The 15,487-nt window shown below is 38.9% G+C and overlaps 1 protein-coding gene across 2 annotated transcripts in view; it reads left to right on the forward strand.

The window, feature by feature from the left end:
- Positions 1 to 15,487, forward strand: part of lztr1 (leucine zipper like post translational regulator 1) — a 69,766-nt gene that overhangs the window by 22,479 nt on the left and 31,800 nt on the right. For both annotated transcript variants that reach the window (XM_048556335.2, XM_059655128.1), the window contains exons 9-14: positions 2,405 to 2,606; positions 5,952 to 5,996; positions 12,576 to 12,686; positions 13,701 to 13,793; positions 14,028 to 14,123; positions 14,640 to 14,805. In XM_048556335.2, the coding sequence (XP_048412292.1) occupies positions 2,405 to 2,606; positions 5,952 to 5,996; positions 12,576 to 12,686; positions 13,701 to 13,793; positions 14,028 to 14,123; positions 14,640 to 14,805 (713 nt within the window). The remainder of the gene's footprint in view (positions 1 to 2,404; positions 2,607 to 5,951; positions 5,997 to 12,575; positions 12,687 to 13,700; positions 13,794 to 14,027; positions 14,124 to 14,639; positions 14,806 to 15,487) is intronic.

Consider the following 15,487-nt stretch of genomic DNA (forward strand, 5'->3'; position numbering starts at 1 on the left):
GTTATTTCGATATAAGCTGAAGAAACAACCTGAAAGAAAAACAGAGCAGAGTGTAGCCGATTACCCTGAGAAAAACAATATGGATATGTCGTAGAGAACAGGCAAGTCACAAATCTCATAAAGCTACAGTCATGGTCATTGCAGCTAGATCCTAAGTGCAGAAGAGCCATTAGGAGTACCAACGATCAGTAAAGTTCAATTCTCCATTGTTCTTATTTATTTCTAGAATATCTCATCGTCCTTGTGATAGCATTTTCACTTAGATGATTGGATACTTTTAAGAACATAAAAACAAGGAGCAGGAGTAGATAGTTCAGTCCTTTGAGCCCACTCTGCTATATAACAACGATGGTTGATCTCATATAACAAGATGTGGAGCTGGATGAAGGGTCTAGGCCCAAAACGTCAGCTTTCCTGCTCCTAAGATGCTGCTTGGCCTGCTGTGTTCATCCAGCTCCACAACTTGTTATCTCGGATTCTCTAGCATCTGCAGCACCTGTTATCTCTGATGGCTGATCTCATCTTCACTTCAGCTGTTTTCCCGCCTGCTCTCCATAACGCTTTATCTCCTTACTAATTAAAAGCCTGTATATCACCTTCTCGAGTGTATTCAGTGTCCTGGCTTCCTGTGCACTCTGAGGTAGTGAATTCCACAGATTAATAATCCTTTGAGAAAAGTAATTCCTCCTCATCTGTTTTAAATCTGCCACCCCTTTACCTATGACCCTCTCATTCTATATAGCCCAACAGGGAGAAGTGTCTGTTCTACATCTACTTTGTCAATCCTCCTTAGCATTATACATCCATGTAAGGGGACCAGAACTGTTTGCAGTACTCCAGATGTTTCTTCCCTAATACTTTACACAGTTGCAACAACACTTCCTCTCTTTTATACCCTACTCTTCGAGGAGCAAGTGTCAAAATTCCATTCCTTCAGTAATAAATGCCAAAATTCCATTCACTAACCTTATTACCTACAGTCCTTACGTACTAGTTTTCTGTGACTCATGCACAAGGACCCCCAGATCCCTCTGCACCGAAACATTCAAACTCCATTTAGATGAGTTAACGTTTTAATTCTTCTGATCAAAATGAATAACCTCACATTTATCCATGTTAAACTCCATCTGTCAGATTTTGTCCATTCACCTAACACATTCGTATCCATTTGTTGTTTTTTCATTGCAACTTATTTTCTCACCTATTATACTGTCATCTGCAAATTTGGTCAGTGTATATGCTATCCCAGCATCTAAGTCATTAATGCAGATTGTAAATAATTGGACCCCAAGACCCAAACCCTGTGACACGCCACTAGTTACATCTGGCTCACCAGAAAAGGAAACATTTATTTCAAGTCTGCTTTTTTCTATTGGGTAGCCAGCTTACCTAAGCTAATAAATTATCCCTTACCTTGTGTATTAACCCTTTCTGTGGCGTTTATCAAATGTCTTCTGGAAGTCTAGATTTTAGGGACGCCCATTATACATTTTGCTTGTTACATCTTCAAAGAGCTCTAGCAAATTAGTCAAACACGATTTACGCTTCAAAAAACTGTGCTGCGCTGATAGATGTGTTTTGACTTTCCACGTGTCCCATTGCTGTTTCCAATTCCAGTTACTGTTGGAGTGGTTTCAGTGTCCTCCATCACAACATTTGAGACAAAAATTGATTTAGTGTCTCTGCCACTTCTGAGGGACCAACATTCACTTTAGTGGTTTTCTTCCTTAACTTTTGTGATCAATTTCAATGTTTTGTGCTCAGTTCTTAGGAAGGATCACTTGGCCCAAAACATTACCTCTAGTTTCTCTCCACAAATGTTGCCAGATCTGAGTTTTTCCTGTAATTTCTGTTTTTGTTTCTGATTTATAGCATTCACAGTTCTTTTGGTTTCTGTGATCCAAAGTAAGCTCTCTAAATTTTGAGTCATAAAGTCATAGAGTTGTCCGGCACAGAAACAGACCCTTCAGTCCAACTCATCCATACCAATCTGATATCCTAAATTAATCTAGTCCTCCCATTGAAATCTTGTTTTGCTGTTTTATGTTTTTTAAGGATTTGAAGAATTACATTTGAATTTGGAAGTTATTTGTCATTTTGAAATAACAGTATTGTGAAAGTACTCGAATAAAATTCACTTTGGAAGTTGAAGTTGTAGGTATTTCTATGTAACCATGTTCAGACACATTATGGCACATGCTTGGGGAAGGTGGGACTTGAACCTAGTGGGAATTGAACCCAGAATTTTTGGTCTGCAGGAAGGAACAGTAATACTGTGCCACAAGAGCCTAACTTGAAGTTGTATAACGGCTGATATAACTTGTACGGCTTTAGATTGTTTTCATTAACATTTTTATAATTTCATAAATTTCATAATTTATATTTGGTTTATGTTGTCATGTAGTTGGACAAGAATTCCCACTGAGCACTTACTCCGAGGCTCCCCTGCCCCGCCTCAAAGAAGATATGGCCACACCATGGTTGCATTTGACCGACATCTGTATGTGTTTGGTGGTGCTGCAGATAACACATTGCCTAATGAGTTACATTGCTATGATGTAGACTCTCAGACATGGGAGGTTATTCAGCCCAGCCCAGACAGTGAGGTGAGTTTAGTTTTGTATTCTTCTTCAAAATGCATGTAGAATTGTACGCTTTTCTTTTTAATATTGGTAGTATGATATACTTTTTCAATTATTTTCAAATGAATTATGATTCAGGCAATGTTAATTGCCCTGTTGTCTGCTCCTCTCTCCCACTGCTCCCAAACACCAAAACTTCTCATTTCAGAGATGTGACTTTGTTGTTGAGTCCTTCAAATATAAAAGCCCTGTGCTAACTCTTAACCTATTTTCAGCAAGTTCTATTTTAATTCAGTGATAATGATTAATGTCGATAGTTTATATTTCTTCATTATGTATTCTAAAAGATGTTGATAAGCATGAAATCAATGTGTCTTGCAAAGGTTGATGGTCTGTTAAAATCTCTGTTTGATTGCTCAGGTGTATTTGACTAAAAGATGTTCACGTTTTGTAAATTAAAAGCACAGAACCTAAATTGAGGTATCTTGGTGGATACATTGGTAAGCTGCCAAGTTGTCCGAACCCCTCTCTCAGTATCACTGTACGTTGGCTGTTATGTAGTTTAAGGCAACAGAGGAAATTTCATTTTGTATATTGTAGATTAGATTCCCTACAGTGTGGAAACAGGCCCTTCGGCTCAACAAGTCCACACAGCCCCTTGCAGCATCCCACCCAGACCCATCCCCCATAACCCACACACCCCTGAACACTACGGGCAATTTAGCATGGCCAATCCACCTAGCCTGCACATCTTTGGACTGTGGGAGGAAACTGTGAATATATATTTGCACAAAAGTATCAAAAATAATTTTACTGTAGTAATTATTTTTATTTGTAAAATGTCCCTTCACATACTTGCTTCTGTGAAAAGTCTGCTCTACTCATGTTTGTAAAAAAGAATCACAGCTTCTAGATAGTGTTTATTGTGACCTAATCAATTGTTCACGTCTGTATGAGAACAAAAACACAGGTGGTGAACAATGTGTCATGTTACTCAAAGATCTAATTTACTTTTCAAATGTAGTTTTTCACATATTCCTGACTTCGTTGTTTGATCAAAGTGCTTGGAGCTACCTGTTCTGCAAGGCATTATTACATTACTATGAGTGTACCTGAGGAGAGTGACCATTATGCAGACAGTGGAGCCTACATTTATATTCTGAAGTAAAAAGAGAAATGCAGTAATTATGCAGGTAGTTTTTGTTTTGTTTCATTCACTTGTGGGATGTGGGTATTGCTGGCTGGCCAGCATTTATTGCCCGTCCCTAGTTGCCCATGAGAATGTAGTGGTGAGCTGCCGCCTTCAACTGCTGCAGTCCACCTGCTGTAGATAGACTCACAATGCCCTTGAGGGAATTCCATAATTTTAACCCAGTGATAGTGAAGAAACAGTGATATATTTCCAAGTCAAGATTGTGAGTGCCTTCAAAAGGATCTTGCAGATGGTAGTGTTCCTATACATCAGCTCCCTTGACCTTCTAGGTGGAAGGGATCATGGGTTTGGAATGTGCTGTCGAAGAATCTTTGGTGCATCTTGCAGATCGTACACTCTGCTGCTACTGAGTGTTGATGGCAGAGGGAGTTGACACATGTGGAGGTGATGCCAGTCAAGTGGGCAGCTTTGATTTGAGTGGTGTCAAGCGTCAGAGTTGGAGTTGCACTCATCCAAGCAAGTGGGGAGTACTCCATCACACTCCTGACGTGCTTTGTAGATGGTGGACAGACTTTAGGGCGTCAGGAGGTGAGTTGCTTGCCACAGTTTTCCTACCCTCTGACCTATTCTTGTAGCCACTATTTATATAGCGAGTCCCTTTGAGTTTGTGGCTAATGGTAACCCCCTGATGTTGATAGTGGAGTATTCATTGATGGCAACACTGTTGAATGTCAGAGGATGGTGATTAGATTATCTCTTTTTGGAGATGGTCATTGCCTGGCGTATATGTAATGCAAATGTTGCTTACCACTTGTCAATCCAAGTCTGAATATTGTCCAGATTTTGTTGTATTTGAACACAGGCTGCTTCAGTATCTGAGGAGGCACGAATCTTGCTGAACGTTGTGCAATCATTGTTAAACGTTGCCATGTCTGATTGAGGGAAGGTCATTTTTGAAGCAGCTGAAGATGTTTGGGCATAGGACAGTACCTTGAGGAACTCCTGCAGAGATGTTCGAAGCTGAGTTAACTGACCAGCAGAGTGTTTGCCCCCGATACCCAGATTCCAGTTTTGCTCAGGCTCCTGGATGCTGCATTCAGTCAAACATGGCCTTGATGTCAAGGGCTGTCATTCTCACCTCACCTCTTGTCCATGTTTGAACCAAGGCTGTAACGAAATCAGCAACAGAATGGCCCTGTTGGAACGCAAACTGGATGTCACTGAGTGGGATGTTGTTGAACAAATGCTGCTTGATAGCGCTGTTGGTGCCACCTTCCATCACTTTGCTTGAGAGTCGACTGATGGGGCGTTATTTGGCTTGCAGTTTGTGTACAGGACATACCTGGGTGGCTTTCAAATTGTTGGGTAGAAGGCAGTGTTGTAGCTGTACTGGAAGGTCTTGGCTGGGGGAGCGGCCAGCTTTGGAGCACAAGTCTTCAATACTATTGCTGGAATGCTACAGGGGCCTATAGCCTTTGCAGTATCCTATGCCTCCAACCATTCTTTGATATCACATGGAGTGAATCAAGTTGGTTAAAGACTGGTATCTGTGATGCTAGGGATTGCTGGAGGAGGCCAAGATGGATCATCCACATGGCACTTCTGGCTGAAGATAGCTACAAATGCTAAGCTTGATCTTTCACAATGATGTTGGGCTGTTCCATTATTAAGGATGGGGATATTTATGGAGCTGCCTCGTCCTGTGAATTGACACCATGAAGAGAGGGAATAATGGCCTCAGGTGCATCAGAGCCTGTCTTTCACTTTGCAGATCATGTTGCATCTCTATGTACCAGTTTACTTTTAAACTTGATTCATGAGCTTTGCTCAAAATCCTGAAATATGTCCAGGATCTTCCCCAACCCATTTCACAACACAGCATTAGCACATGATGATCTAATTGTTGAAACAGCAAAACTCATTGTCTCTTAGTGTTCCAATCAGCAGAATGGTTGATCCAGTAAACTCTTTGCTACAAATTCAAGCCTTAGCACTTGCGTGTATTGTGCTATCAGGCTGGAGTGATGAGAATTGCAGGTGGAATAAAGAGTAACACCTAGCCCAGAAGAGTCCATTTAGCCCAAACATCTTGTACAAGTATTCATAGTCCATACATTACTTGCTCTTCAGTAGACCTGTTCGATCTAACATGATCCTGTGCATCTGTTGCTTTATATGTGTAACTTAATTTTTATTTTATTGTTTTCAACATTTAGGGAAGCAACTTGTACACAGAGGCAACTTATGATCCTGATTTTATGGTAAGTTACTTATTCTGCTAGTGTTGTACTTCACGCCTGTGTAAAATTCTGAATTTGTGGATCTGACTTGTAGTTTCTAAGGAAATTAATACAAGGTTTGGAAAGAGAATGGAGGTTATTGTGTACCTCCAGTTTGCAAAGTATCCAAGATTTAAAGCCAGTACAGTGTGAAAGGTTTGACTTTTCACAATGTATTCTATGTTTCCCATGGGTTAAGGAAGCTTCTTTATTAGCTTATTAGTTGCAAGTATTGTTTTTCTTCACCCCATACTTCCTCTGGAGGAGAAAGAACAACTATTATCTGTACACGGAGCTTTAAAACCATTGTTATGTGTTGCCATTCTCATTAGCCATACACCTTCTCGTGAAAGTGAGGAGACAGCAGTCTTGGAAACTTGTTTGTTTTGGCATTGAGTCAGAGGTGTAATGTTTAGTCACAGTACAGCATGTTTCTTGAGAATCTTTGAGTTCAAGACAATGATTTTCTTTTAGCTCATTTATTCTGGGGAAGCAGGCACTGTAATTCTGAATGGCTGTTAAAGAGTCTGACACTTTGAGTAAGAAATAACTTCACTATTTTTGTGAAAATTCCAAGTTTGACGGTGCATCAAATGAAGGAGGGAGACTAAACTTGGGAGCAACTGGCTGCAAACTGACACCTTTTCCAGGGTGTTTGTATCAAAAAGATGTAATATCCTATTTCTGCACGAGGCAAAATGGTAGTTGCTACTGTACATTTGCCTGTACTTGACTGCATTTTGTGTTTGTATTTTGGTAAATTAATACTATCTCTGTATCAGAATTTGAGTGGGTAGCCAATTGTGCTAGCTTCAAAGCAACAGCAGCACTGAAACGTTTAATTACTTCAAAAACTCAAATTTCAGACCACAGGCACCAGTGATACCATGGATGTGGTTTTTGTCAGGGGCATCTATGTCTTGACAAAGGATTTTCAGTCAAAAATCACATGACACCAGGTTATAGTCCAGCAGATTTATTTGAAATCACAAGCTTTTAGAGCCGCCCCTTCTGGTGCAGTGAGAGAAGAACACACAGAGTTTATAGGCAGAGAGTTGAAGGGCAGAGAGATCAAAAGAGTGGGGTGAACAAACCTAAAATGGCTGGCTGACTGCCTTCTGTCAAATCTTTAATCATTCATTTGCAATCTAGAAATTGCAGAAGCAGGGTATGGAAAATTCAGTTAGTTTCAATTAATTAAGATGCAAATTCCAGAATTTGTTTCAAGTCACTGCCCTGAGATAACTAAAGGTTTCATCAATATCTGCCTAACTTTCCAAGCTTCAAACAGGCAGAGCGATAAGAATATACCATCAGTGACATCTCGGGTCAGACAGTGAATTGTAGATATGAGGTCTTGTCCAGAGTCTGTCTCAGAGTTTTTACCTGGAATCAGGCTAATTTTGTTCCAAAAGCAGGAATTTATAAAATGTCACATTGACTGTGACTACAAATTGTGTGCTTCTTGAACAAAATAGAGTGTAGCTGCAAATAAACAAACATCTTGAATGAAATGATTCACCCCATAGGTTTATATGTGTATGTGCGTGTGTGCGCGCGCGCACGTGCCTGCTGATATGCATGATGAAGTGTGTGCTGAAATGGGGAAATTATGACCATTTTAGCATTTTTTAATATATGGCGCACACTAGTACGACAATAATTCTTGCGCAGATTATTGTGTAATCTTTCATGCAAATGTGATAAGTCAGTAATGGCATTGAATTCAAGTAAATTATAATGCACATTTCAGCAGAATGGTATTTTCACTGCTGCAGGCCAATAGCAGCTTATTTTACCTAGCTAAATTTAAAGCAGCAAGAATCAAGTTTACAAGACATTGTTGTTTTAGCTTATCATTATCTTCTCTCTCAGTTTAGGGTTAATTGCTGAATGTAACTGCCAAAGACAACAGTTAGTAATGGACTTTATAAACATTTAACTCTAAATTTTTAATCTCAACAAACTGCTGCAAATCTGGGAATAAGATTTCTACTCTAATGTAATTCATTTGGATTTAGTTTAATATTGTTCTGAAGTATTAAAGCTTTGCATATTACAAAACCTTGGACTACAATTCAAGCAGTTAGAAATGCTGATTTTTCTTTTGTTGAATTTGTAACTTTAATTATGGCATAGCAATTAATTAATGTTTTATTAATATTTAGAGCCACTTCTTTGTTTCATTCCAATTGTACCTGGCATGTAATCCAGAGGCTTGATTCACTGTGTATGTCAGTCAGTCAGTTCTGAATCTTCTATTTGGACAGTATTCTTAATAGATTAGGAGGTTAACTTACAGTTGGAATTTTTCTAATCATTTAGAAAGATCCATGTGTCCCTTCCTCCATTTGGACTTGAACTGGTGAATGATCGCCTAGCTACCAGTAGTGGAATTTGGATGAATTAGTTTTATTTGTTCATGAGACATGGGTGTCCCTGATAAGATTAGCATTTGTTGCCATCTCTTATTCACTTTAAGAAAGTAGCAGTGAACATCATGCAGTCCATGTTGTGTAGATACAGCCACAAAGCTTAGGGGGTAGGGAGATGTCAGGATTTTGACCCCAATGACAGTGAATGCATGGAAATCTGGTTCCAAGTGAGGGTAGCTTGTGAATTGGAGAACAATGTTAAGGTTTTTCTGTTTCCATCAGTATGTTGTTGCTGTACTTCCACACCATAGGATTGATGGGTTTGGAAAGTTATAGGAGCCTTGATGTGTAGCTGCAATGCATCTTCTAGGTGGTCCACACAGATGCAAGGCTGCACTAGTGGGGATAACAGTGAAGGTTTAAGGTGGTGAATGTGATGCTGATCAAGCAGGCTGCTATATCATGGATAGTATTGAACTCTTGAGCAGTGTTGGAGCAGCACTCACCAAAGCAATGCAAAGTATTCCAGAACACTGAATCTTCTAATGTCCTTCCAGCCACATTGAAAAATAATATCACCATAAGATGCTAACCCAGGTTCTGGATGTATCATAATTCTGTTTTATGAAGACTTTAAGAGGAAAAGAATTTCAAGGTGATGAGTACTTCCAATCTGTCTGGTTTGGTTAAGCAGCCATTATATTTAGACAAAGAGTTAAAAGCCAAGTGATCTCTTCCTAAGGCCGCAGTAACTTCCTGAAAGAAATGTGAGGTTGATATTTGACATATAAGTAAGAGCATTATACTACAGTTCAGTTACAGTCCTGGCTATGTGATCCAGAATCTGAGGGATGATTCATTTGCAGCATTCTGGCACTATCTAGTGGCAGTGAAGAGTTACTGCACTCGCATTGTCAATCATCCACGCTTCACCTAGATGATATTCAGGCCTAAATGGTTGAAGGCTTTGACTCAAGCACGCTGGAAGCATTGTTCAATGGTGTCCTTAAAGGTTTAGCTGAACAAATATAAGTGTTCTGCTATTGTAGAAACAAACATAAGAAGTTAGCATTCAATGCTTCTTTTCATTAGTTAAAATTTTCATGGAGTTAAAAATAATTTCCTCGTTGAGAGGGCAGACTTGCAGCAGTTCTGTTTTCTTGGTTCCCTGCCAGAAGCAGAGCGACAGCAGTTTGGGTGATGCTATCATCTACAGTTTGTCTTGGTTTTTTTGGCCAGATGCTAAGTCTCTAAACAAACCATTAGAGTCATAGAGTCACACAGCGTGGAAACTGACCCTTCGGCCCAACCAGTCCATGCGGAACATAATCCCTAACTGAACTAGTCCCACCTTTTAGCTCTTGGCACATATCCTTCCAAACCTTTCCTATTCATATTCTTACCCAAAAGCCTTTAAAGGTTGTAATTGTGCCCTCATCCACGACTTCCTCAGGACGTTCATTCCACACGCAAACCACTATCTGTACAAAAAAAAATTTGCCAGTCGTGTCTTCTTTACATCTTTCTCCTCTCACGTTACATTTGTGCCCCATACTATTAAAATCCTCCATCCTAGGGAAAGGCAGTTACCATTAACTCAATCTGTACCCTTCAGTATCTTTTTTGAACTTCTATAAGTCATCTCTCAACCTCCTACAGTCCAGTGGAACAAAGTCCCAAAAACAATTGTGATCTAATGCTAATGTCCTAATAGCATGTTGCTCTATCCCTTAAAACTAGGCATTGATTTTTGTTTTGTTTCCCATTGGATGTGATACTTAATATTCGCTTTTTTAATCAGCTGGGGATTGGGTAACCAAGAAAAACTTTAAAAAACGTTCTCAAGTTATGCATTTGCAGGAAAAATTGCATATACTAGCAATGTGTTTCCCAAATTTTAAAGGTTATCAGTGGTTTGATCAAAGTTTCCAAGATATTGGGTTTGGTTGAGAAAAAGTGTTTCCATTGTTCAGGAACTTTATGACTATGGGCATTCGCAGTCTAAAGATTACATCTTGACCACCAGGAGTGTAAAAATATTTTCCACATACAGGGTGGAAAAGGGTTTTCTGCAAGGAGCAATTGATGCTCAGTCAGTTAGTTTTGAATCTAAAGTTGGTAGACTCTCGTTCATCAAAAGCTGTTGAGGGGAGTGTGCGTAGGAAAGTTTATGGTGTTAACTCATAAATAATCCATGATCTTACTGAATGGCAGAACAGGCTCAAGGGGCTAAATCATCTATTCCTGTTCCCATACTATTCACGGCCAAATGAGATTCTTTGAAATAATATAGTGGCATCTTTTACGTTCATTCGGAAAGATGAATAGAGTATTGGTTTAATGTGTCATCTGGTATTCAGCAGGCCCAATAATCCAGCACACTCAGTACTAGACCAGAGTGTCAGTCTTGGTTTTTGTGCTTGTATCCTGGACAGAAACAGACTCTGAGGCCCAAATACTAGAAACTGAGCCACAGCTATTGAATAAAGCAATCAAGAAAGAAAGGGATATGGTAAAGAAGTTCTTGCAATTGTTTAGGTCCACAGCAAGACTTTTGTATAAAGTTTTGGTCTCCTTGGCCAAGGATGTGTGCACTCTTCAAGAGAAGTGATTGACAAAGGTTCATTTGACTGACCCCTGAATGACAGGATTATTTTATGGGGAAAAATTGAGTAGACTAGAGTTTAGAAGAATTTCTTATTGAAAAATACAAAATTCTTAAAGATGTGGGCAAGATATATTCTGGGAGGTTGAGGTTGTTTACTTTGACTGGGAGCCAAGAACATGGAATCACAGATTTAGCGTAAGGGGTCAACCACTTCGAACTAAGATGAGAGGAAGTTTCTTCAGAGGGTTCTGAATCCTGTGACATTTTTCTAACCCAGAGATTGAAGGTATCAGCTACTTGGATCTTGCTCATGGGGGGGTGGAATTTAACCTGGATGGGTTACAGTAATTTTTGTTTATATAGTTACTTAATCCTCACCACCTACTCACTGGGTGACGTTGTAATAGCAGCAAATGCTCAGGGTAACATGCTATATAAAGTGTAAATAGCAGTGGTGGGGGAGAGGAAAGCGGTAAAAATAATTTTCTATGTCTATTGTTATGAATCAGACCAAACCCCATCAAAATATTCAGAAGATAGTCTAGACCCAACTTTTTTCTCATTTAAAAGGTAAATGCAATGTGTTGCGTTCCAGGTGCAATTCAATTGGTCAAATTACTGGATTTAAAGTAAAACACACTTTACTCATCCAGTAGAGTTAAAATACAACAAAAGAAATGCTGATAGCTGTAGTGGAGGTGTTCCTACCCTGACGGCTGTAGTAGAGGTGTTCCTTGCGCTGACGGCTGTAGTGGAGGAGTTTGAATAACTTAACTCTATTGGAATAACTTAACAGAGCAATAGATGCAATAACTATTACTAATTTACAAATGTAGCAACATCCCATAAGCACACCCTGACAAAAGGCAGATTCAGAACATAGGTTGTCTCACCTGCAACTCCCGTAACAGGAGGAAGATCATCCAGAGGAAACTCGGAGAGAGAGTCTAGTCGTTTGGAGAGATTTACTGCACCTTCCACCCCTGCTGCTGAGACCACAGCAACAACTGCCAGAAACTAAAACTAAAAATCCTGGTTCTGTGTTTGGGAGCTTGACCGCACTCATTCAGGCTGTTTCTATTGTTCCAACTTTTGAAAAAACCCAAGGCCTCACAAGTTGTTTATCTTCTCTCAGACTGCTTTTCATCTGTCCTCCAATCTCTCTCTAAAAGAAACTAGGACAAAACACACCTCTTAAAACTGCAGCATTGTCACACCATAACCATCACAATAGGGAAAAATGAAAACTTGCTTGTGTAGTAAAGATTGGAGTTGATATATGAAGCAGTACAGAGAGATATTAAAATGCATTCATTTGTGTTATATCCAACACATTTGGAAGTGCTTAATGTGATTGACTAAGGGAAGGATTAACAAACAACTTCTCATTTACTTAGCACTTCATATTGATAATGCATAAAATTAAAGCTCTTGTGATTCCATTTGCACTGATGATGTCTATCTTTTATGTCATCAATCTTCCTGTAAAATACTTCTCCCCAAAAGTGGAGAAAACGTAGAGAACAGATCTTCAAAGTTACTTCAGTCCTGAAATACTTTCATGCTTTGAATTCTCAGATGCCCAGTGGAAGACTTTTCCATGCTGCAGCAGTTATTTCTGATGCTATGTATATCTTTGGTGGGACAGTGGACAACAATGTAAGAAGTGGAGAGATGTATCGGTTTCAGGTAAGCAAAGCCACTTATTTAAGTACAGATGCACTTATGTGCATTGGGCACCTATTTTATGAAACTCATGGTACTAGATACGAACAGTGGGCAGTAAAATTTGAAGAATGTATCTTTAAAAATGAGTATCAAAAGGCCAATGTACTGATGTTAAAATTTAATCTGAATTATAAAAGCAAAGATGATGATATTTAAGCATGTTTAGTTTGTAGATGCTGAGGAAACTGATGGTTAAGAGGAAACATGGGAATATCACCCATACCTTAGAAAATAAGAAACAGGATGAGTCAGACCATCAAAGGAATCTAAGGATACAGATGAACAAATAATTAAAAGCAGAATTACCGCTCATCAATGACTTTAAAAACAAATAAAGCACTGGAACTTGTTTCTAGGAACGTGTAACTCAAAAGTGGTCACATTATCTTAAACATTAAATAGCCCCTAGGTCAGACCTTGTGTTGACATCATTCTGGTCTCCAAGAGCAATATAAGAACTGAGAAATGACAGCTATTAGAAAAGATTGAACAGGGCTTCTTTTTGTCAAGTTCTTAAAGATTATAGTTAGTTTGGGCAGGGTAGATGTGGAGATCATAAATAGAATATAAATACAATCCAACAGGAAAATAAGAAATTTGCTTGCTCAGAGAATGGTTAGAATGTAAAACTTGATACCGTAGGAAGTGGTATGAATAATAGGGATGAATACTTTCAAAAGAACTAGGTAAGTGAGATGAAAAAGAAAAGATGTACCGAACGGTTGGATCGAATGAGAGATCGGTACACACTAAACTAAAAGCCAAATACTGCAGATGCTGGAGATTTGAAGTAAAAATGGAGGATGCTGCAGAAACTCACCAGGTCTGGGAGCATCTATGAAGAGAAAAACAGAGTTAACACCTTGAGTTGAATGTAGCTGGGCTTTGTGTTGCATATTTAATATAATTCTTTGCGTTGTCGGTATGGAGCATCTACACATCTTACATCTTCAAATCTCTACCTTTCAATTCCAGTTTTCCTGTTATCCAAAATGCACTTTACATGAAGACTATGGGAGACTGTGGGAGAACAGGCAGTTCTGTGATGTGGAATTCATCCTAGGAGAGGTAACAGCTGTTAATCTGGATTCAGGCCAGCATTTTGGCATTTGGTTCATGAAAAGCAAGTTTGAGTGATTCAGAGTGTGAACGTTGACTTTTTAGTACTATATCCTGGTGTGATCCAGTGCATCAGATGATTCTGCACTGGACGTTTTCATCACTTAATGATATCACCAACCCTGGTTGATGATTACCCAAGTGATGATGTATTAATCATTATTTTTTCTGACCTGATACTAGAAAGAAGAGAGAGTTAAAGGGCATATAGCAATGGTCACAGCTCGAAGCAAATGGTTAAGAAAGAAGATCATCCAGGCCAGAGATCGGCTAAAGCAGGTAGGTAGTTTGAATTAAGATGCTGTCAGATTCTTTTAAAGGCATCAGTACTAATGTACTGAAGACTTGACCATTTGAAAGTGAGGAATTCAGATGTCTGGAGCGTATGTTAAACTATGACTAACCCTGAAATTGAGAGAAGGAAAAGGAGAATTAGGCAGTGTGTAAAACTGGCTGCTAAATCGCTGACGCTATGTCATGTTACTGTGTCGACCATTATGTCACCCTCCTGAAGTGTGATATAACAAACACATTGTGTTTCTTCTATCGTTTTCAATTTCTTTTCTATACTATTTACATATTGGTAGTTTTAGCTCCATTGGAAGCCTTTTGATGAGTTGTCTTGCAGCAATTCCACACTATAAATACAAAAAGGCCTAGTACATTTTTTTTCATCTTGCTATCCCTGGGAAAATTTTATAAACATTTTCTGATTGTCCATCAGCAAGTAACCAGTTTCCTCCATTACTGTCAATTTGACTGATTTTAATGTTTTACCAACTTCCTGACCATCAGAAAACCAAGCAGGAGATGGCAGTTGGAGAAGAAATAGCAAGCACTAATGTGAAACCAGCAAATTCCCAGCTTCAGCTGGAGGTGATGATCCGTGAAGCTGAGGCGCAACCATTTGAGATCCTGATGCAGTTTCTCTACACTGACAAAATCAAGTACCCACGGAAAGGTAATGTTCAATTCTTTTTCTGCTAATTCAAATCTCCTTCAATCCCACTTTGCTTCTTTTCAAAAATGGCATTTTTATTTCAAATATTTTGTACGAAATTGAGAGAATTCGGCTTCCTCCTTCCTAAACTTTGGTTATTAAGAATTATCCCCTTAGCCACTGAATTTCTCAAAGTTTTGGCTTCTGTTTTTACAATTCCTGTATATATTTTATGCAGTAAGCAACTGCTGTTGTAATGCTGACTAGTTTGCTGAGCATTTCAAGCGTTTTCTGCGCATGTTAATCTTATGGTTGATTTGATTCATTTCATTGTTGAAAAACTATCAGTATGACATGCTTAAATCTTCCACCATTTTGCAGTAATTAAATTCCTTGAATGATTTAGTAAATCTGAGAAACTGAGCTGTGCTGGCACAAATCTGTAGAATAAATCGGACAAAGAATAAATTCTAAGAAAGACTCACAAAGTACATTTTTTTGGTCCCTCTAATGTCTCACCTATCTTATTTAAACAGAATATAATTCTAAACTTGCCTGTAGTGGAGGACAGCAAATGACTGACATGTGCAGCTGTTGTCCATTTCATGTTTGATATTTTAATTGTAGATACCATCCAATAATCCTTCAATTTCAGACCTGTGCACTTATCACAATCGCTAAGGTGACAATAACTTGTATTTAT

Source organism: Stegostoma tigrinum, chromosome 26 (assembly GCF_030684315.1).
Source record: "Stegostoma tigrinum isolate sSteTig4 chromosome 26, sSteTig4.hap1, whole genome shotgun sequence".
NCBI classification, from domain to species: Eukaryota; Metazoa; Chordata; class Chondrichthyes; order Orectolobiformes; family Stegostomatidae; genus Stegostoma; species Stegostoma tigrinum.